At 39.2% G+C, this 22483-nt stretch overlaps 1 protein-coding gene across 1 annotated transcript in view; it reads left to right on the top strand.

Annotated features, from left to right (window-relative positions):
• Positions 1–22483, top strand: part of LOC117242036 (titin) — a 130552-nt gene that overhangs the window by 35688 nt on the left and 72381 nt on the right. The window contains 15 exon segments of the mRNA XM_033508366.1: positions 73–589; positions 977–1120; positions 1210–1464; positions 1843–4544; positions 4724–5726; positions 6308–6706; positions 7165–7684; positions 7966–8137; positions 8439–8625; positions 10707–11046; positions 11510–12245; positions 12663–13001; positions 14608–14764; positions 14858–15024; positions 15479–15608. Of these exon segments, the coding sequence (XP_033364257.1) occupies positions 73–589; positions 977–1120; positions 1210–1464; positions 1843–4544; positions 4724–5726; positions 6308–6706; positions 7165–7684; positions 7966–8137; positions 8439–8625; positions 10707–11046; positions 11510–12245; positions 12663–13001; positions 14608–14764; positions 14858–15024; positions 15479–15608 (7768 nt within the window).

The following is a 22483-nucleotide window of genomic DNA, read 5'->3' as shown; positions in this document are numbered from 1 at the left end:
ATATCATAAAATTTCAAAGGTTCTTTTATATACTCGAAATATTTATTTATTAAATTGTAAAATTTCATTTAGGGTACCACCGAAGTATACGAAGGACAAACAGCCCATTTCGAGTGCCAAGTTGAGCCTCTCCACGACGCCAACTTGAGGATCGAATTCTTCCACAATGGCAAGCCGCTTCCATCTGCCTCCAGGTTCCACGTGACCTTTGACTTTGGATATGTGGCTCTTGATATCGGCCATGCTGTTCCCGAAGACGCAGGAGAATATTCCGTTCGAGCTATCAATGCTCTTGGCCAATGCGTATCCTCGATCGAGCTGAGGGTTATTCCAAGGGACAACATTATTCTGGACTCGCAACGTCCTGAAGGAATGGACAAGATTCGTGAATTGGAAGCACAACAACCTTGGAAGAGACCAGACGTACCAGAACCACAAACTAGGCAAAGACCAGTCTTTACCCAACCGTTGCAAAATATCGACGCTATTCCCGAAGGGCACACTGCTCACTTCGAGTGCAGATTGATTCCTGTAGGAGATCCAACGTTGAAGGTTGAATGGTTCAGGAATGAAATCCCACTTGAGACAAGTAAGTACAATCGTATGCATTTGTTTACTTATATTTAATAACTCGAAAATTTAGAAATTTGGAGATTCGAAAGTTTCAGAATCCGAAAATTTAGAAATTTGAAAATTTCAATGCGCGAAAGTTTAGGAAATTGAAGCTGAAGCATACGGAAATTGGAGTATTGGAAAATTTAGAAATCTAGGAATTTAGGTATTGGAAAATTTGGCAATTTGAAAATCCCAGAATTAGAAAGTTTAGAAAAGTAGTAATTTGAGAGTTTAAGAGGTCAAGATTTAAGAATTTGAAGGATCCAAATTTCAGAATCTGAACTTTCAGAAGTTCGAAGGTTTCGGAGTTGAAAAATTTGGGAATTCGAGTAATAAAGCGTGTTATCTCTGAATTATCCAGGTTCAAGAATCACCAAAGTCCATGATTTCGGCTATGTCTCGTTGGACATCTCCCACGTGAGAGAAGAGGACGAAGGCGTGTACATGTGCCGTGCGTCCAACCCACTCGGTGAAGCAGTTACCACTGCTTCGATGAAGATCAAGAGTTAGTATCAATACTTGATCTCTGCCAATATATGTTTTCTTCAAAGCTGACACTTACGTTAATTATCGTCTGCTATTTCTCATATTTAGGTAAAGCAAGCATTCAATTAGACACCCAACACCCTGAAGCGCAACGTAAGATCGCCCAACTTGAAGCTGATAAAGGACCAAGTCGTCCTGAAGAACCGGAGAAGGTATTCGATAAACCTATCTTCACACAATTGTTGACTGGACCCACGGAACTTTGGGAAGGCCAGATGGCTAGATACGAATGCAGAGTCGTTCCAGTTGGCGATGCCAGTTTGAGATTCGAGTGGTACATCAATGGAGTCGAATTAAAAATGGGTAGGTCTCTTATGCAAACTGATAAAATATAATCAAATATTTTAACGAATTTCATTATAACTACAATAGATATTATCATTCATATTATTATTATTAATTCTTCCATTTTCGAAAATTTAGAAATTTAAATAGTTTTGAAATTAAGGAATTCAATAGTCAGAAAATTTAAAGCTCCATCCAAAATCTAAACCTGGAAACTTTTGTATTCAGTTAGTTAATTTCAAAATCTTTCACTTTAATTTCTCTACAGTATTCTTAATTTGTCTTTTCCTACATTCCGTGTTTTGTAATAAAGATCTATCTCAAATCTGATTTAAACCATCGACCTATAACCATAACGTAATTTTCACTTCACACAATGTATAACGTTTTCAACAGGATCTCGGTTCCACGTGAGCCACGATTTTGGCTACGTGACCCTGGACATCCTGAAAGTAATCTCGGAGGATTCCGGTGTATACACTTGCAAAGCCATCAACAAATCCGGCGAGGCAGTTTCCTCGATTTCGCTGAAAGTGAAAGCGCGCTCAGCTATCGACGCCGAGAGTCTTCAGCCAGATGCTTGGCAGAAGATTCAATTGAAAGAAGCGGAGATGAACAAAGTACCGGAAATGTTCGTCGACACGACGCCTCAACAGGCTCCAGTCTTCACCAAACATCTCGAAAGCCACGACAGACTCGTGGAGGGTCAACATGTATACTTGGAAGCTCAAGTAGAGCCAAGAGCAGATCCAAATCTTCGCGTTGAGTGGTTCAAAAACGGGGTGGCTCTTCAAACTGGAACCAGACTTCGTAGTACCTTTGATTTTGGTCTTGTTACACTATCTATCAATGGTTTAAGACCCGACGATTCCGCCATTTACACTTGTAAAGCCACGAACCTACTTGGAGAGGCTGTGTCTACTTGCAGTTTGAAGATCGTCGATCGTCACTGGTTACTTGGTGACACTCTTCATCCCGATGCTCTTCCAAAGATCGACGCCTTAGAGCAACCTCATGTCACCTCAGCAGAACAACCAGAACCTATTTACGAGGAACCAGTGTTCATCACTCATCTGAACAACGTTGAATGCGTAGAAGGTGACAATGTGCACTTTGAATGTAACGTTGAGCCATCAAAAGATCCAACGATGAAGATCGAATGGTTCATCAATGGTAAACCTCTTCCAACTGGAGCAAGATTCAAGTCGACTTATGACTTTGGTTATGTAGCTTTGGATATTACTCATGCTTACGAGGAAGATTCTGGAGTGGTCATTGTTAAGGCTACCAATTCGAAGGGATCAGCTCAGACGTCGGGAACTCTCAAATGCACCAGCAAACAGAACATCTATCTGCAGACACAGCATCCTCAAGGAGAGGCTGGCTTGGAGAAAGTCAAAGAAGCTGAAGATGCTTATTTGTCGAAATATAGAAGGCCAGACGCTGGACCAGAACAAGAATATCCTAAACCGATCTGGACGGTGCCTTTGCAGCCGGAATTCAAATTGGGCGAGTCCGAACCTCTTCATTTGGAGGGTCAGGTAGAGCCCAAGGACGATCCAAACTTGAAGATCGAGTGGTACTTCAATGGAAAAGCTCTGGAACATGGATCCAGGTTTAAGATGACCAGCGACTTTGGGTTCGTCACTTTAGACTTGACAGATGTCTATGATCGTGATTCTGGAATTTACACTTGCAAGGCATACAACAAAGCTGGAGAAGCTTTCACTTCAACAACGATCTACTGTACGACCAAGGAGAACATCATCGAAAGATCGCAGCATCCCAAAGGTAAGGAGGGTTTGGAAGCAATCCAGGACCTCGAAGAATCGCTGAAACGACAGGAAGGAGCTCCGCCAGAGAGTGAAGAAGGTCATCCACCTGTGTTCACATCTCAATTCGAGAACCTGACTAACCTATCCGAAGGAGAAATCGCTCACTTCGAAGCTTCGCTTACGCCAACTAGTGACCAAACTATGGTAGTCGAGTGGTTCTACAATGGCAAGGTCTTGGACGCCAGTCATCGCATAAGAACAGTCTATGCCTTTGGAATGGTGGTTCTCGAGGTTCTTGGAACCAAGATAGAGGACTCTGGCACCTACTCTTGCAGGGCTACCAACAAATGGGGCCGCGCCGAGATCAGCGTGGAATTAGAATGCGTGGATAAATCTAAAGGACAGAAACCCAAATTTACAACTCATATTCAATCGCTGGAAGGTCTAAAGGATGGCCAGTCTGCTCACTTCGAGTGTACTTTAATTCCAGTTGGAGATCCTCATATGAAAGTAGAATGGTTCCACAATGGCCAACCTTTGAGACACTCGTCCAGATTCAAGATGGTATCCGATTTTGGATTTGTTGTGATGGATATCGCTGGCGTGATGGCCCACGATACTGGAGAGTACGTATGCAAGGCTAGCAACAAATACGGCGAAGATTACACTAAAGCAACTCTGAAATGCTTTGGAAAGAGCGGAGTATATCTTGATTCGTTACAACCAGATTCTCTCGCTAGAATCAGAGAACTGGAGAGTTATGGCGGTGAACAACCTGCCACGCCAACGACTCCAGTTGCAGAGCCACCCAAGTTCATCACGCAAATTTCTGACATCACGAAATTGGTTGAAGGACAATCTGCTCACTTTGAAGCTAGACTGACGCCTGTAAATGATCCAGATCTGAAGGTCGAGTGGTATTACAATGGAAAGAAATTACCTCATGGACACAGATACAGAACCTTCCACGATTTTGGCATTGTCATCTTGGATATATTGTACTGTTACGAAGAGAATTCTGGAGTTTACGAGTGCAGAGCTTTCAATAAATATGGAGAAGACACGACTAAGGCGACCTTGAAATGTTATTCGAAATCGAGTCTCATTTTGGAAAGTCAGCTTCCTAAAGGAATGGAAGGTGGATTGGAGAAGATCCAGACTTTGGAGGACTCGATGATTCGCACTAAAGACGAAAAGATCGTGGAGGAACGAGGAAAGGCACCTGTGTTCACTGTACCTTTGAGCAACATCGATGGCCTTCGCGAGGGCGAGAGCGCGCACTTTGAAGCTAGACTTACACCTACCGACGATCCAAAATTAAAGGTAATTTTTTCATTGTTATTTTACTGTAGCTTACAGAGACTTAGAAGAGATACAAAGGTTGTAGTACATCGAGATAATAAATTTTAATGTATCGATATTACCATTGAAATTTATAGCAAATTAATTAATCAATGATAATATATAAAACTACTAGAAGAATAAAATTCTCTTCTTCGCAGGTCGAATGGTTCTGGAACGGAAAACCTTTGCGGACCGGTACTCGTTTCCGCACCTTCTGCGACTTCGGCTTCGTGATTCTCGAAATTTCGCCAATCTATCCAGAAGACTCCGGCGAATATAGCTGCCGAGCAACAAACGACTACGGCGAAGCTGTAACCACATGCACGATGAAGTGCACTGGAAAACGAAGCATCATTCTCGAATCTCAACTGCCAAAAGGAATGGAAGGCACGATAGATAAAATCGCTGAACTGGAAGGTCTTGGAAACGAGCCTGGTATTGCAACTCCGGACGACGATACCGGAAAACCACCGGAATTCATCACGACACCATCCGATTTGACTCTAACCGAGAATTCCTTGGCGCACTTCGAGTGCAGATTAACACCGATCAACGACTCCAGCATGAGAGTGGAATGGTTCCACAATGGAAAGCCTCTGTTGGCTGGAACCAGGATCAAAACCATCCACGACTTTGGATTTGTGATTTTGGAAGTAGCCAATTGCTACCAACGAGACTCTGGTTTATATACGTGCAAAGCAACAAATCGTCACGGTGAAGCTATTGTTTCATGCAAACTTCAAGTTCGTGGACGTCAAGGAATTATCTTGGAGCCTCAGTTGCCAAGCAACTTTAAGACTGGAACGGAGAGTATTCAGAAATTAGAAGAGGCTTTGTACAAGAAGGACGAGATACTGACCGAGGAAGAAACACCTAATCCTCCTAAATTTACTGTGGAATTGAAGGATATCGAAGTAGAGGAAGGAGCATCCAGTCACTTTGATTGCAGAGTCGAACCTGTGGGCGATTCTACCATGCGTATCGATTGGTTCCATAACGGAAGATCGTTCGCTACCGGATCTCGTGTACACCAGATTAACGACTTTGGATTCATTTCGTTGGACATGTCGTACACCTATGCTAGAGATAGTGGAGAATACGTTTGCAGAGCTACGAACAAGTGGGGATCTGCTACTACCAAAGCTACGATAACGTGCAAATGTACGTAGTTGAATTAGAATAGTATCGTAAGATTTATTAATTTTTATTTGTTGCATACGAAGGGACCACTCTATAAAAATTATACATTTGAAATATCATTTCATCAATTTACGATCGTGATTCGATTTTATATAATCAGAAAATTATCGATACTTTTACTCCAGTTATTTTCTCTTATATTAGGTACAAGGTATTTTAAATTTTGTTATGTCGAATATATATTTTTTAAATATTTTAAATATCATTATTGGAATACTAATAATTGGAAAATTTACGTTGGTGACAATTTATATTCGTTAGAACTCGTTGCAGTTTTTTGGTATTGACGATAATTATTAATTTTTAATCTTCTGAATTCTTTTCGTAATGAGACTGGTCCAGTTATATTATGGATCAAACGTTTTCTTATTTTCCTTTTAAATAATCATTTTGCCGTTTTTTTTTTTTAATACAATAAGAATATTAATTTAAGTACCGAACAAATAATCATCTTAATTCTTACTAAAAAATAATTCTAAATATATTTTCTTATTAGTTCAGTAATAATAATAATATGGATAATAAATTTTCAATTATTCCAGCTAAGAAAACCATAGATTTCGACTCGCAGTTGCCCTCGGGCATGAGCGGCGAGAAGCTGAAAGAATTAGAACGTGGTCCAGTAAGCGAGCCACCTGCCGAAGAGCCACCACGTCAACCACCAAGGTTTATTACGCAGATTCAATCAGCAACCGTTGACGAATCTGAACCAGTTAGGTTCGAATGTCGCGTGGAACCAAAAGACGATCCAAATTTACGCATAGAGTGGTACAGAAATGGAAAATTGATCCCAGCTGGACACAGATACAGAACAATGTACGATATGGGATTCGTGTCTATGGATATTTTGTACGTTTACCCTGAGGACTCGGGAGAATACGTGTGCAAAGCTATTAACGATCTTGGCGAGGACACTACCAGGGCATCGGTATCATGCAAAAGTAAGATCTCAAATTCTATTTATTTCCTTATACAACATTAGTAATGGTTGAGAATCTTTATTCTTTTTTTACTTCAAAAAATTGTAATACAAAATGTGTTTATTTTTCTCTTATTATTCTTATAATATAACACTTATAGACATTAGCGTTCGTATAATACGATAAAATAAAATAGAAATTTAATTATCGTATAACGTAAGATGTAACTTCTCTCATCCTATGATTTCTTTATCATAACTTCTCGCAACCTTTTGCTATTTCTCTATATTTCCAAGTAGAAATTGTATGGTTCAGATTTACTTTGTGCAACTCTCTCCTTCTATAGTTCATCTATTATAATTTTTCATAATATTATGCATAATATTATATCTCTATGAGTTAAACATTCCATGGAATTAACTTTTAACCCAAATTACAATACGAATATTCAATATCGCTATTTCCCACTTTCTCCACAGAGTTGCCCAACATCATCCTACAGAACCAAGTGCCAAAGGGTATGAAGAAGTCGGAAGCGTTGATGCAAATGGAAGCCACCATCAAGAAATACACTTCGGAAGTTCACCTTACAGAGGACGATCTCTACGACGCGGATAAGAAACAACCACCACGTTTCGTCACTCAGATCCAAGATCAAACCGAGCTGGTTGAAATGAACAGCACGAAGTTCGAGTGCCAATTGGCACCTGTCGGTGATCCGAACATGAAGGTCGAATGGTTCTTCAATGGCAAACCTTTACCACACAAGAACAGATTCACTCCAATTTACGACTTTGGTTACGTGGCGATGAACTTTGGATGGGTATATCCTGAAGACAGCGGAGAATATCTATGCAGAGCCACGAATCTTTACGGAATGGACGAAACACGAGCGGTGATCCGAACAGCTGGCAAGCCTGGAATTATTTACGAGTCGCAACTACCAAAGGGCATGAAGAGTATCGAGAAGATCAGAGAAATGGAAGCTGCATGGCAAATGTAAGAATTTTTGTGATAATTGAACTTTTCCTTAACACGTTGACGCCGGCGTGTACCACCGGTGGATCACGCGTGTCTGTCCCGTGAGGCGGCGTGCATTCGGTGCCGGCGTCAACGTGCTAAATAGGAAAAATATATCGAATCTTTTAGACGATACTGAAAAATTTTGGGAAACATTTATATCGAAAGTTAATGTTTTTTTCTCATTAATTAATTACGATATATAATTTAACCATAATGTACATCGAACTATCTCTTTACGCGTGAACGTGTTTATTTAGAGTACCTGAGGAAGAGGGCGAAGAAGAGAAGGTGCGTGCACCTCCAACGTTCGTGAGCAAACCTGAACCAGTAACCGTGGAAGAGGGTGATTGGTCCAGATTCTGTTGTCGTGTCACTGGTCACCCGAGACCGCGAGTCATGTGGATCATCAATGGACATACTGTGGTCAATGTAAATATCTTTACTTTTCTGAACTTAAAAGGAAACTAAATTCTAACATTCCGAGTAATATTGATTAAAAATTATTTTAAATTCTAAATAAACATTAAAATTTAACTCTTCTGAACTAAACGCTAAAAGAAGTTTACTCGTGGCAGAGATTTTTCTATGAAATATATTTATGCTTTTCTGTGGCCCTTTTCATATTACAATTTTATATTATAATCCTGTATTATAATTCTGTATAATTATAATTCTATATGGTAATTTTTTACCATGATTCTACATTATAATTCGTCACATCTTTTCACAGGGATCACGGTATAAACTAACGTACGACGGTATGTACCATCTCGACATCCCCAAGACGAGGCAATACGATCATGGGAAAGTCGAAGTGATCGCGAGAAGTTCCGTAGGCGAGTCACGAACCGAAACCACCCTAACAGTAAAACCAAGGAGCGACGATTATCGAGGTGTACTGAAAAATTCACCAAGACGTAAGTTTACTACTCCCAAACAGAGAAACTCATACATAGACATGTCGTTGCATTCTTTGCGTTTCCTCAAACGCCAATTATACTTTAATTATACCTCACTGAAACATATTCTAGACTTTTATTTTTACATACTTCAAATTTGTACACATGAATCTTACCGAACAATAAGAAATTCTCCGACAAAATGAAATCTATCCGTTACATCGCAAAGAATGCACGCACATACAAAAGAAACAAAATTATAATCCGTCGATAAATCGAACATTGGCACAACGATATATATCACACGAAAAAAAGAATGAAAAGTTTTCTGTTCGAGTAAAATCGAGAGAAAAACAAAGTTCTATTTAAATAACGCAACCGAAAGATAAAACGACAACCGCAACACAGTACATGAGATATCGATACGACACATACATTCCATTCGAGTACAGAAAAAGAAGAAAACACTCGAAACCATTCGAACACCAAAAACCTCTGTCCCAACCTTTTTCCTTCTTCCATCAAAAAAAAAAAGAAAAAAGAAAAAAAGAGAAAAAGAAAATGTTACGAAAGGATTCGAAAGATCGTCCTCGGGCGACTCGACCAGCTTCTTCTTCTTCTTCTTCTTCTTCTTCTTCGGGGTTCGGGATTTCGACGAGCAATGTCGTCTAAACTGAAAAGGTATCGGCTACTTCGTTTTACAAACCGGAATTTTCAGGTATGGAACACTAAACATCGAGAAGGGAACAACTCGTTCTTTTTAGATTATCTTGTTTATATGTATATATACGCATATATTTATATATGTTTATCACTGTCTTCCATTTTCTGTTTTATCAAATGTGAACACAAACTGTGCACGGAGAAAAATATTATAAGCAATAAATCATCGATTTATTTTTACATCAATATTTCGGTGAATCATCGACTTTATTTTTGTATTAATTTATTCGTTTGGAAAAATTAATCGAAGAACATTTTTTTTTAAATATAATAATATAAAATATTTTCCTCCGCGCGGTCAACGATTTTTATTATTGCACTGGAGAAAACGGGTGTATTGCTCAATGATACTATTTTTTACATTTTTATATATTTTTTATTTCTTTAAGAAAAATAGTCCATTGCATCTGAACTTTATTTACTGTATTGCTTTTTCATTTATTCGTAAGATCATTGAATAGGATCGATGAAATTCGGCTCGTTTTGCGAGACTAACCGAGCAGAGTCCGTATTTCTCGGAGTGCTACACCATGTTCAATGTCGACGTTGTTAATAATCCAGGACGGGTAATGGATATATTTAATAACTTGTCAGCTCCTAATATCCAATTCCGTTTATTATATCATATTTTAAACAACAGAGATTCAGTGTCTTTTAATTTACTATTTTTCAAGTTGCTAATGTATTAGATTGTAAATATTGTAAATTGAATATAGTACTGGATCTCTGTACATGATAGTGGACCGTAGAAAATGTTTGAAACCAATGTTGAAATCAAGTGTTCGGTGTAATTCCAAATCAATGTGATTGGCACCGGATGTCCACCTCTGTCTCCGGTAGCCTGGTTTCCGGGCATCCTGTTCCTCTCGCGTAGCTGGCGTCGTTATGTGTTGCATCGCCAATAAAGTACTGTGTCGTATTTCCCCGTGATTCTCTGTGAATCTTCTTGAAAGCATAACGTTCCCTCGATTCTCCTCATTCGCCATTTTAGATTATTTTTAATTTAACTAATACTCCGCTATGAATGAGATCTTTCACTACTTTATTATACAGAAAATGTTAATATTTCGCAAATGCTTGACAACTCTTATATTATTTATGTCTTATAAATAGTTTCAATATTTAAATTTTTCCAGAGGCAATTAAGCACTGAAAATGTCACTGACAAATGCAATTTGAATCCCTGCCATCGACAATTTTATTTTATTGTTATCTGTTATTCATATTTGATATCTTCGAAATATGTTAGATCGTCGAGGAACGTTATGTTTCCAATGAAAAAAAAAAAAAAATGAATGTTTCCGACGTTCGTATGGCATGCGTTGACGGTTGCGCGTGAATCTGAGAAACGGAAGTCTAACGTTGCTTTTCTCTAGCTTGGTATGATTACGGACTGACCCAATACCAATCGGAGCGACAGAACACAGAGCTCGAGAAAGTTTTCGACGAAAGACACCATAACATCTCTCAAGGCATCGAGATCGCCACGGAGCACCTTGGACAGAAAGTTTTCAAGGAACCAGAGACAGAATGGCAAAAGTCTGTGAAGAGCAAAAAGAACGAGGATTATTACAACAAGCTCATGACTCTGGAGGAAGAACAGGTGCTGAAGGAGAGTAGGCTGAGAGAATCTAGCCATCAATTTGCTATTCCTGGTGAAAAAGTTGTCTCTCATTCTGTGGCGAAGGGAATGGCCCAGCAATATGAGGAAACCTTGTGAGTACCAATTCCGTTTTCACTTTATTTTTCATTATCATATAATGCAATTAAAATTCATTATATCAGTAGTCAGCTTCGTTCTTATTCGTTAGTTTTATCCTCCGTGCCATTCATATGAGAGAAACTAAGTTGCATTATATGAGCAGTAAGTTTCGCTATGTTTGGGGCTAAATTTCTTTATTCTTCTTCTTTATTCGTGTTATAAACAAATTTTTATATGTCATGAATGCAGTATTAAAGTTATTAATTTTGCACCTATTTAATCATAGCAACTTGAACATTTGACATCGTTGACGTTCCTTATGAATTCTACAACCTTGCAGAATCATATTTTCTATCTAAAACTATACTTCTCAATCTCTCAAAGAACACTTTAATATCCACTTAAGAGTCTCAACTACAGATTAAAGATCTAATCATCTGATACGAGAATTAAACGCGTGGAATGACGATTTTTCAGGGAAGACAAAAAGGAGGAAAGAATCGAAGACACCACCACACAGACAACTACCAAATTCGTGAAGAAACCACATACAACTGAGGTGGACATCGACGTGGAGCGCATGAAATCCACTGGCAAGTATCCTCCAGAACCATCAGAATCTACGGTTCACGGTCGTGAAGTGCACGTGGCCAAGCAGAAGCAAATACAGAAAGAGGTCAAAGGTGACTTGGAGATCACCAGAAAGATAACCGCCACGGAAACCACCGAAGTGGAGCACAAAGCCAAGACCCAGGAGCGTGTTGTTCAAGGTCCAACAAAACCAGCCACGCCACCAGTCTTCACGAAGAAGATTCAACCTTGCAGAGCTTTCGAGCAAGAGCAAGCTCGATTCGAAGTGGAATTCGACGGTGATCCATTGCCAACCATCAAATGGTACCGCGAAGATTTCCCCATTCAGAATTCTTCGGATCTTCAGATTTATACGTTCAGCACGAAATCGGTGCTGATCGTTCGACAAGTGTTTATGGAAGATTCTGGTGTGTTCTCTGTCATCGCTGAGAATCGTGGCGGAAAGGCGAAATGCAGCGCCAATCTGGTAGTCGAAGAACGAAGAAGACAACCTGGTAGAGGAGGAGTGATACCACCTAGTTTTCTGTCTACCATTCAGAATACCTCGGTCACTACTGGTCAACTGGCCAGATTCGACGCCAAAGTGACTGGAACTAAGCCTTTGGATGTTTATTGGTTGAAGGTACTTGACTCTTTTCTTAGTAATTTTTCTTCCGTTGGACGAAAGAGTAGCATCGTAGTATTAGTTATTCTACAATTTGTAAATGCGAACCTGGATCATCGAGTATAGTTGCCGATATGCCGTTAGAATCATAATTCATGTAGATTAATAATAATTTTGCAAAATCCAGTATCCGAAGAATTAATTTTAGAAAAGATGCATAAGTCATATATAAGTTTGGATTACAATTCATAAGTCACTATTCCTAATTTATACACGTAAGTGTCTATTTGTACTTTATTCCCTGTTAGAATATTTTATGAAAATGATTCTCCAAAAATTAAACAAAAGATTAAAGAATATACTTTCTTCCTGGTATAGGCGATTAAATTTAATTGAGAAATAAGTTTAACCGTTCACGTTCGTGTGTCGTTACAGAATGGCAAGAAAGTGACGGCAGATATTCGTTACAAGACACTCGAGGAAGATAATACTTACACCTTGCTGATTTTGGAGACAGTGCCAGAAGATTCAGGCAAATATGAGTGCGTGGCGATAAATAGTGCCGGAGAGGCACGTTGCGACGCTGAATGTACAGTTCGTGGACCTCAATCGCCCGCCAAGACGGCGAAACCGACGACGCCTGGCGTCGAAAAGGCGCCCACGGTTTTGGAGCCATTGAGAGATCAAACTATTAGAGAGGGAACATCCGTCGCCTTTGCCTGCAGGATCACCGGAAAACCGGTGCCCACGGTACAATGGAAAAAAGGCGACAAGGTACGAATAATACTTGAAACAACACCGATACCATAGGATTTTTTATTTATCGATAGATCTACTTACAATGGATTAAACAGAAAACGATGGTTATTTAACGTGAACTAAATACAGTTGAGATGCGGTATAAGTCGTGATAGGTATTGCTGGTGTATGAGATTTTGTCTTCATCCGGGTTGCCTTCTTCTTCTTCTCAGCTAGGAATTGTGTAGAAAACCGGACTGTGAGTGTCTGGATTCGAACCTGATCTTGAACGTTCGTAACCAACTACGCTGACCACAACTCTGCCGTCGTTCGATCGAGGATACGGTCTTTGGGCAGCAAGCCACGAGACAGAACCCGTTGGAAAGTTTGCTGCCGAGTGCAGCTACACAGTAATGTGCTATAACTAAGGCAACTAAATCGTTGATTCACAACTCTCGTCACCGCGGTTCCAATGCTCTTATGACGGATCGGCACCAACAGGACGCCGACAGGTCGAGGCATCAACGCGGTCGTAACATCTCCCGGGTGATCCGGGTACTAACCGCCAACACCAGAGGGCTACTACGACAACAACGAGTCTGTCTGTCTCGCTAGCGGTCGAATATACGGTGTCACGATACAAATACTGCACCTAGCGAGACTCCCTCTACGTCTAAGGCAGGGACTACCGGGTATTAACCTTACTGACGAGTCCACCGGTAGTCCCGGGATGAAACGCGCATTCTCTTTTCACCTGGCAGGGACTCGATTACCACCAAACTCTCTTTCACGCGAACCATCCTCCTCGACAAGGCTGACAACACTGACTTCTCAACTCGCGACCGCCTGTTAATTCATCTTTCTTCCTTAAGCATCCCTTTGTCTTTTCTCATAGTTTCACCACGTACGTGTTCCGCAACCATCCGTGGCCATGGTCACATAGGCCTTTTTTCTGCGGAACTATTCGATTGAAGGACCAACGACACATTGATGGGCTGCTCGGTCCATTGAAGTTTCCAGACTCTTTTGGCCTGTCGGCACTTAGGCTTTCTCGCGACATTGTTTATAGTTCACCCGATATTTCTTAGGCAATTTGTCCACGATACTATAATAATACGAATTTTTTAAATTATTCGTTATATCATAGATCTTTTCAAAATTGTAGTTCTTTCACTGCAATATCGTAATCGTAGAGGTAGAGGATGCTGACAATGAAGCGTTGCTCAAGTTACTTCAATTTAATTTTCTATCCCATAGAACACAGCATTTAGGATGACGCGTTAATCCATTCAAAAGTCATATTGATCGTTTGTATAAATTACAAAATAGGGAGGCTAAATTTAGATCCTAGAATTTACGATTAATTATACAATCTTCTTACGATGAATCGTATAGAAGTAAATCATTTGTTTTTTCCTAAGGTGAATGGTAATTATACCTCTAGGCAATACGATCGTGAAATTTATAGAGTCGATTTGGTTTCTAAAAAACTCGTTTAATTCCTCTTCGTTGCTGTTCAGTTTCAAACTTAAAGAAAACCATACGATTAATTCTTTGGTATAAACCTAGAAATTTTTTATTTAAAATTTACAAGGGATAGGAAGGTTCGTGTTCTTTAAACGAAATTTATTTGTCATCGTAGGTCATCAAGCCATCCAAGTACTTCCAAATGCAGAAGGAAGGTGACCTCTGTACCCTGAGGATCTCTGAAGCTTTCCCCGAAGATGAGGGCGTCTATAAATGCATCGCCAAGAATCCAGCTGGTGATGTAACTACTTCGGCCAATCTCAGAGTTCTTGGTGAGAATCATCATTTTTCATCAGCCTACAATTTCACTAAAACTCCACTATATCTTCTGACCGAAATGATTAATATTGAACGTTTTCGTTTAGCACCCGACGCAGCTGATGTTCTCCCCAAACTGACGCCACTGAAAGATCAAACAGTTCTAGAAGGACAACCGGCACAGTTCAAGACTCAAGTTACTCCAGCTAAACCAAAGCCAACGATTCAATGGTATCGCGAAGGTGCCCTAATCCCTCAGTCACCTGACTTCCAGGTAAGTCGTGTTCAAAAGTTTATCTAATTCTCCATAATACCATAAAATTTGTATTTATCTAGAATTTGTTAATTTATCAAGCAATCATCTATGTTACATTATTTATCAATATTCTATCGTATCATTTTGGTGATTTTTGTTTTATACTAAATTATATCTCTTTTAATCAAAAGTACAGAAACATTCCATACGCTATAGAATAAATGAGAAAATATTATTGTTTTTCTTAAAATTACAGTTGTACGATATGGGAGAAAAAATTGCACGATAGTAATCTTTATAGATAGACAATATATTTACAATACGATAGAATCTTTTATAACGTAAAATTAATTAACTTGGTGAAATTCGGTGTGGGTGAATCTGTGGTTAGCTATTTATCTATGAAGATTAGAAATCTTCTATCAGCTTTATCTAATTGGATTAATGAGAAATAAAAATGTCTGAATTCCAGATGATTCACGAAGGCAATAACGCCGTGCTGCTGATAGCGACCACCTACGAAGAAGACACTGGCACCTTCACCTGCCGAGCTACCACGTCAGCCGGCACCGTAGAAACCTCCGCCAAACTCATCGTCAAAAGTAAGAACTGAATAAAAGATACAAATTCAATTGCTAACACGAAACGCGATTGAATCGACGGGATAAGCCTCTAGGGTGTTACGAAGGAACCCGTGTACGTTTGAAACAATTTCTTACGCGTATAGAAAAAAGTATTTAAAAAATATTCACGAGAGAAAAGCGTCGTATCACTCCGATGAGTTTAATTTCAAAATGTTCTATTATATTTAATAAGAAAAACAAAGAATAAAAAATCAATGGATCGAACGAATTAACAAATATATAAATATTCATTTACATTAACCGTGTAACAAGATAATATAGAAAATTGTCTCAGAGGCACGCATTCCTTCGTTGAACGCGAACCATCGAGGACACCCGTGCGTATTTTTTCCCGCTTTTTTGTTGTTCTTCTCTCTAAAAAGAAAAAAAGAAAAAAAAGAAGAAACCCTAACCCATCAAGCGAACCGTTACCAATGTTCAACCCTTTGTCCCCGACCCCGTAATCAAAGTCACGAGCGAGCCCGGGGAGTTTTTGTACTAACTCGTCGTGTTTTTTGTTTTTTTCTTTTTTTTCCAAAAAAAAAAAATAAATAAAAGAATAAAAAAAAGTAAGAATATAGTAGACGAGCGAGTGAAACGAGGAAAGTGATATGATTTGCGGAGACATTAGAAAGGAAAGAAAAATATATATAAAAGGTAAACGATTCTATATTATCAAGAATGAAAGATAACGTAGGATTTAATGGTAAACGCGCGAAGATAAAAGAAACGAATGAAAATTGATTAATAGAAAATTGCAGAGAATCAAAGATGAGAAATGTCGCGAAGGTGGTGCTGAAAATGAACGAAGTATTAACGGCAGAAACGTGGAAATGTTTTGTAGAATTGAACTCGTATAAGGTGAAAAACGAATCGGAGATTCGACCGACAAGACGAGCGTAGCCGATTTTTCCATCTGAGAGGTGCGATTCGCGAGCGAGACACGTCTACGAGCGTCTTATCAGCGTCGAATACGATGAATTTCATACGAGAGAACAAAGATTTGCCGAGGTGGTGCTTCGGATCGATCAGATCGAATTTTGAGAACGAACTGTTGCGATTCTCTTTTGGTTCCGCGTTGTATATAAAGCTGGATCGCGGGGAAGTCGAACGATATCGTGCGATAAATTGTTCGTGCCTCGTGTGAAAACACGCGAGAGGTCACGTAATGGGTAAGGAATGTGATGAAAAGAGAAATATTTCTTTGGTAAACAATGTCGGTATTACGAACACGTAACTCGTTTACTCGTTCGATTTAGTGTCGATGTTCATTATTAAACTTTAAAAAGAAAAATATATATTATATCATAAAGAATATATATAATATATACGCATAAGTGTAATTACCCACACGATACATTACATACGTTAGGAATGATTTATCAATTAGCCAACACCGACGTGAATCAAGTTTATTTAGTTACACGTAAATGATTTTTCCTTTAACATTCTACTAATCGAATTATTTATTATTGTACAATGGAAAGGCCAATAAAAACGAATGTTTTAAATACGCACAAGCCTCGTTTGTTGCCGAATCGATCATCTATCGTTGCACACGGACACATCGTTGCTATGATCGGTCGATTCTAAACTTTCTCAACGCTGATATTATACACGGCATCTCGAAATTCATCGTTAAACGTATAAAATCGCATAATCGTATAAAATAACATACGTTGTTCGATAGTATATTACAAGGCAAAAAGTAACTGATATTCATCGATATAAAAAATTACCAAATATTTGTTAAAATAGTGGAAAATATAAAATACAAAAATAGGATCCAAAATTCTATGTGACACGAAAAAAGATCTAAGGAATTTACACGCTAGAAATCCTAGAATACCAACTGTAACGAAACATCACGCGAGAACGCGAAGCGCGTAAAATACTTTCAAAGAATTGGCCAAATGTCCAAAAACACTGAAAATACTTTGAAGGAACTGGGAGCAAAATCGATGCACCCTAAGTCTCAAATTTAGACCAATCGAGAAGTTAGAATCAGAGGAATTTCCCATGAAACGCCTCGAAATAAAAGAAAAATCTCCCATGGAGGATCGTCGACCGGAATCCATCGAATGGCGGACGAATATAGACCCGCGAATGTAAATTGACTTTTGCACTCCGCAACGTAATTGCCAGCACGTTCCTCGGGCCATAAATTCGTCTGCGTTTTGCTTACGAAACTCTGTATCAACTGGTTGAATAGGCAAACGCGTGAATCACGGCTCGTAAAACAATTCGCCATGCCGAAAATAATATGAAACGTGAATTTTTGAGCCGAGGGAGGGAATTTGAGAGAACCAAATGAACAGAAATAGCTGGACGTTCTTAATCAGCGTGACGATCGATCGGACAATGAGTCGCGAGCCGGTTAACGAGCGATTCCACGCCGCAACACTTGGCAGATTTATCGCAGCTAAAATAACGGCAAGAAAACTCGGACGAAGTGTTTGCTACTTTGCTCGAAAGCCGAGTCCAGATGCACGGCTATATTTGACGACGAAACGAAAGCAAAACGTGTATCGGTCGTTCTGTGGTGGTAGAAACGTCCGAGTAACGGAGTTTTGGCTGTTCCGTGATTTCTTGGAAGTTTTAGGTTGTCTAGAATTAGAAATATATTCGTGATATATGTAACGAACGTGTAGACGTAAATGAATATAATTAAAATGATAGAACGAAAATATACGTATAGGTATGATCATTTATACAAGTTTTCGTTATATTCGAAAAGAAGGAGCATTTTTATTCAGATAAAATGTAAAAATGTTAAAGCGATTTGTTGAAATCTTTTATGCTTTTTCTATGACAAAATGGCTAAGAGCTCTTTCATTATTGTTTTATGTGTTAGAGGTAAAGCACGTCGCTATACGACGTTATATTTTATGTTTAATTTAAATGAAAATGGACCTTTTTACAACGTGAACGAAAACTTTTATTGAATGATTTATATATATACTTGTATGCTATTATGATTTTATCTCGATAAAAATCATTTTTATTTCGACGAAAGCATTTTCACGTTTAGTAAAAATAAAAAGATATTCGTTAATTTAATAACGAGTAGTTCTATTATTGAAATTATATTCAATTGGCAATTTCAAATGTTGTATCTACGTCTATCACATTCGTGAATACGATATACTACATTGATTTATTATAGTTCTTTAAGTAACGCCGCTGACGCAACTGTTGCATCTCTTTTTTAGTTTTACTATGTTTCTTTAAACTCGATTCCGCATTGACAGCCTAGACTCTGAAAACTGCGATTAAAGTCTGCTTGACTCTATCGAAGAAAACATAATATATTTATCTAAATGATCGATTATTTTAGTAGGAAATTAACGAAAATAAATTTCATATCATAATATACTTCGACAATTGAAACTCTGACTCCAACCAGAAACATAAGATCACATTCCTAAGTAACTATCAAACCTATGTATCTTCCTGCTACAAAATTAATCATAACGTACATCTTTCATGTACCTTACATACCATTGTATCAAATTAACAAAATTTGCACGCGTTGTAAAACAAAGAACACGAACCAATTGGCGTCATCGGTTGCGACAGACTGACAACCCGATTTTATGCAATATTAACGCTACAACTATCAACTGGGTTACGAAACTTGCAGTAAGAATCTCAAAATGATAGATTTTACGAAAAAGCTGAAAATACACGAAAACGAACAATTCTTCATCCACGTACGTTACAAAAGGAATCAATGGAATCTCTGTTATTTCACGACACGGAATTCCACTGGACAAATCTTTCGTCCAAATCTCCAAGAACGTTGGAGATCTCATTGTAATGTTCATTGGAGAAAGAACATCTCATTGTAAAATCTATAAAATCAGAAGATCGTTCGAATCCGTTATTTTAGCTCGTAGAATCTCTCTGAAAGATCATCGATTGCTCGTTTCTACCACTTTGCTAGCTGCAGCGTTATAAAGTCGAGCAACGTATTCGGTGAAAGAGCTGAGGATTCGGTTTTGAAAAATCACGAGTCGCCGACTACTCGCAGTCAGCAGGAGTCGCGCGCGGCCGCTCGTTGACACGAGGATTTCCACACGTACGCGTATACTCGTCTTTTACGATCCGTGTTTCTGTTCCCTTGGTATCACCTTTCTCTCTGGTAACTGGTTTAACGAGCGTGAAGAGGTAAACGTATTTTCTTCATCGCTTCTGGTAGTCCGGCTCGTTTCAAAACGAGGGACGACGCTACCACAGTGAACAGTGCCGTGTGCACACTCGGCTAGGCCCTCTTCTTAGGCTATTTCTGACCACGTGACGTGTATTACATTACCCGGCTATATTTGGTCGCCGGTGAAGAACTCCCCGAACATACGGCAAAATTCACGTGGGGTCTAGAATCCGCCGGTCGTACACTGGTATCCACATCGCACGTTTTATTCGCGAACAAAAGAAAATTTTATTTTTCCACACCCCCGCGTTTATTAACGGACTCGTCTTCGACCGTTTACTTTGAAAATATGTTACGTGGTCGGTGACAAACTTTCGTGGCAGAAGTTTAACTTTAGTTCGTGGCACTGCACTTTATTTATCGACCTTTCAACACGTTCGCCGTGAGCCTCGATCTCTGTCGACCCGTTGCTTTCCGATATAACATCGTATTACAAATGTCACTGAGACTGGAATTCCAAGTTGGAAATGTTGTCATTTTTGCGAAACTTTTACAATTACGCGAGGTTCAAAATATGGAATGACCGCTTTTAATGAGTTTACGGTTATGGACATATAGATATAGATATGTTCACGGCAACTGCGATGTTTGTATTGAATTATTCGATATTTCTCGATATTTAATTGCGAGATATATAGTTTGTGTTAAATTTATTGAGATCTCCTCTTCTATCGGTGAAAGGTATTAAAACGTTAAATTTTTTTATTATTTGTCCAATAAGACCGTTCCGAGACACTGCTTGCTTCTTCGTATGTTTCATATGCAATTAGGTTAACGAGTCGAAATCCAATCGGCGGCGAACGTGTAACATTCGAGAATTGTTTGAAAGAAGGTCGAGGAGAAGTAACATATTCAAAGGATCCAACTGTGTAGAAGATAATTTATCAGGGAAATGGATATTGAGGAGTGGTTATAATTTATTAAATATCTAATTCGCTGCTACAATAACATACAAGGATATAAGATTTCTCTAAACAATCGTATATCTTGCGAAAACATACTACGATTGTGAAAACTTTCCAGTTATAACGTAATCTTAATAAATTGGCGAGGCAATAAATTTCCCACAATTTCAAGTTTCTCCCAAAAAAGAAATTCCATTCCGAAGAAATATATATCGTTTCATTGGTAAACAAATGAAAATACACTTTAATCGGAAATGTTTGACATGCACCGTGTATCTAATACAATTAAGCAAGCACAACAAAACAATACAGAACTTCATTATACTCTCAATACGATTCAGACCAGAGAATTCTTTTTATATCGTAAAATCTCAACGATTTCCGGCAATTATCATAATGCTGCGAACAATCATCCCCCCATTAAATCCTTCGAATTACGCTTAAAAAGTAGAACGAACGCGTAACTTGAGCATCAGCGTGACTCGAAACAAAAGAGTTTTTCCGGCGTTCCGATGCGTGCGTAGCGTAGCGCTCGATGCTTGGCGTATGGAACGGCGAGGTTCTCGCGTTCTCCAGCCGTTCTCCAGCGCGTCTCGGCTCTCGCGAGAGGAATCATCGTCGCGTTACTTGACCGGTCTCCGCTCGACACCGTTACGATCCGGCGACCTGACGCAAAATTAGACCGTGAATCCGGCCTGTTCGTCGTACCAGCCGTTTGATTAATCGCGAGGACGGTACTTGGTCCGAGACGGGTCATCGTAATTAAACGATGCGTTACGTTCGCCAACGTGTGGCTGGTGAAATACGGCGGGTCGTAACGTTTTCATCGATCAAACGATATCGCGTGTCTCGAAAACTTTAATTGGTAGCTTGGAGACAATGTAACGACCACGGCGTGCAAACGTTGATCGCAAAGAGAAAGGACGTACGAAAAGCAAAGCTGGCACGTTAACGTCGACCATAAATAAGGTTCGCGTTAGATTCAAGCTAGCTGGGTAAGGAGCAAGAAAATTTATTACCGTACCGTGCACGGATTTATTTCAAGCGTGTGTACGATCCTCCTATGAGATCAGAGCTATTAAACCGCTTTGCGACAGGTAATTACGGACCCCTGCTGTGTCCTAATGAATTCGAGATGCCGAAATAACGCGTGTCCGCTCGACAACGAGAAAATAAGAACGATGATCGTGTAACGATTGTAACATTCGTCCCTGCAGCACCCTGTCTTCACATACTCTTTTATCCCGTTTCTTTGCCTATATATATATAATCCCATCGATACGCTATACCAGGCAACTGTATATCCCATTAATAAAAACGAATCAGAACGGAATATAAATCTAAATTGTCGTAGAATATAATTCTGTCAATCTACTCCGGACAAGCTCAAACTTACCATACGATGTCGAAACGTATCGCTTTATCGGCCTAACGCCTACTTCCAACAAGTTCAAACTTACGACAAAAAATATGGAAAAATATCATTTTACTTGAAACGAGTTCGAACCTATCGCGTCAGAAAGTTAGCAGAAAAAGATTCTCGGAATAAATAACAGAAGACCATGGTTTCTTACGAAAACCAAAATCAGTGGGCTGTACAGTATCCCGTTATAGTATTCCAGGCTTGAAAAAACAAATTCCATTCCCGTTTACACCAAACATCCCCAAAGCACGCGTCGTATCGACGATCCACGACCGAAGGCGATCCTTCTAGAAGAGGAGACGTATTCGTGCGC

The sequence above is a fragment of the Bombus vosnesenskii genome, unplaced genomic scaffold (genome assembly GCF_011952255.1).
Source record: "Bombus vosnesenskii isolate JDL3184/JDL3185 unplaced genomic scaffold, Bvos_JDL3184-5_v1.1 scf7180000016263, whole genome shotgun sequence".
Classification (NCBI taxonomy): domain Eukaryota; kingdom Metazoa; phylum Arthropoda; class Insecta; order Hymenoptera; family Apidae; genus Bombus; species Bombus vosnesenskii.
Note: the sequence above shows the minus strand (reverse complement) of the source record. Positions and strands in the feature narration are given on the sequence as shown.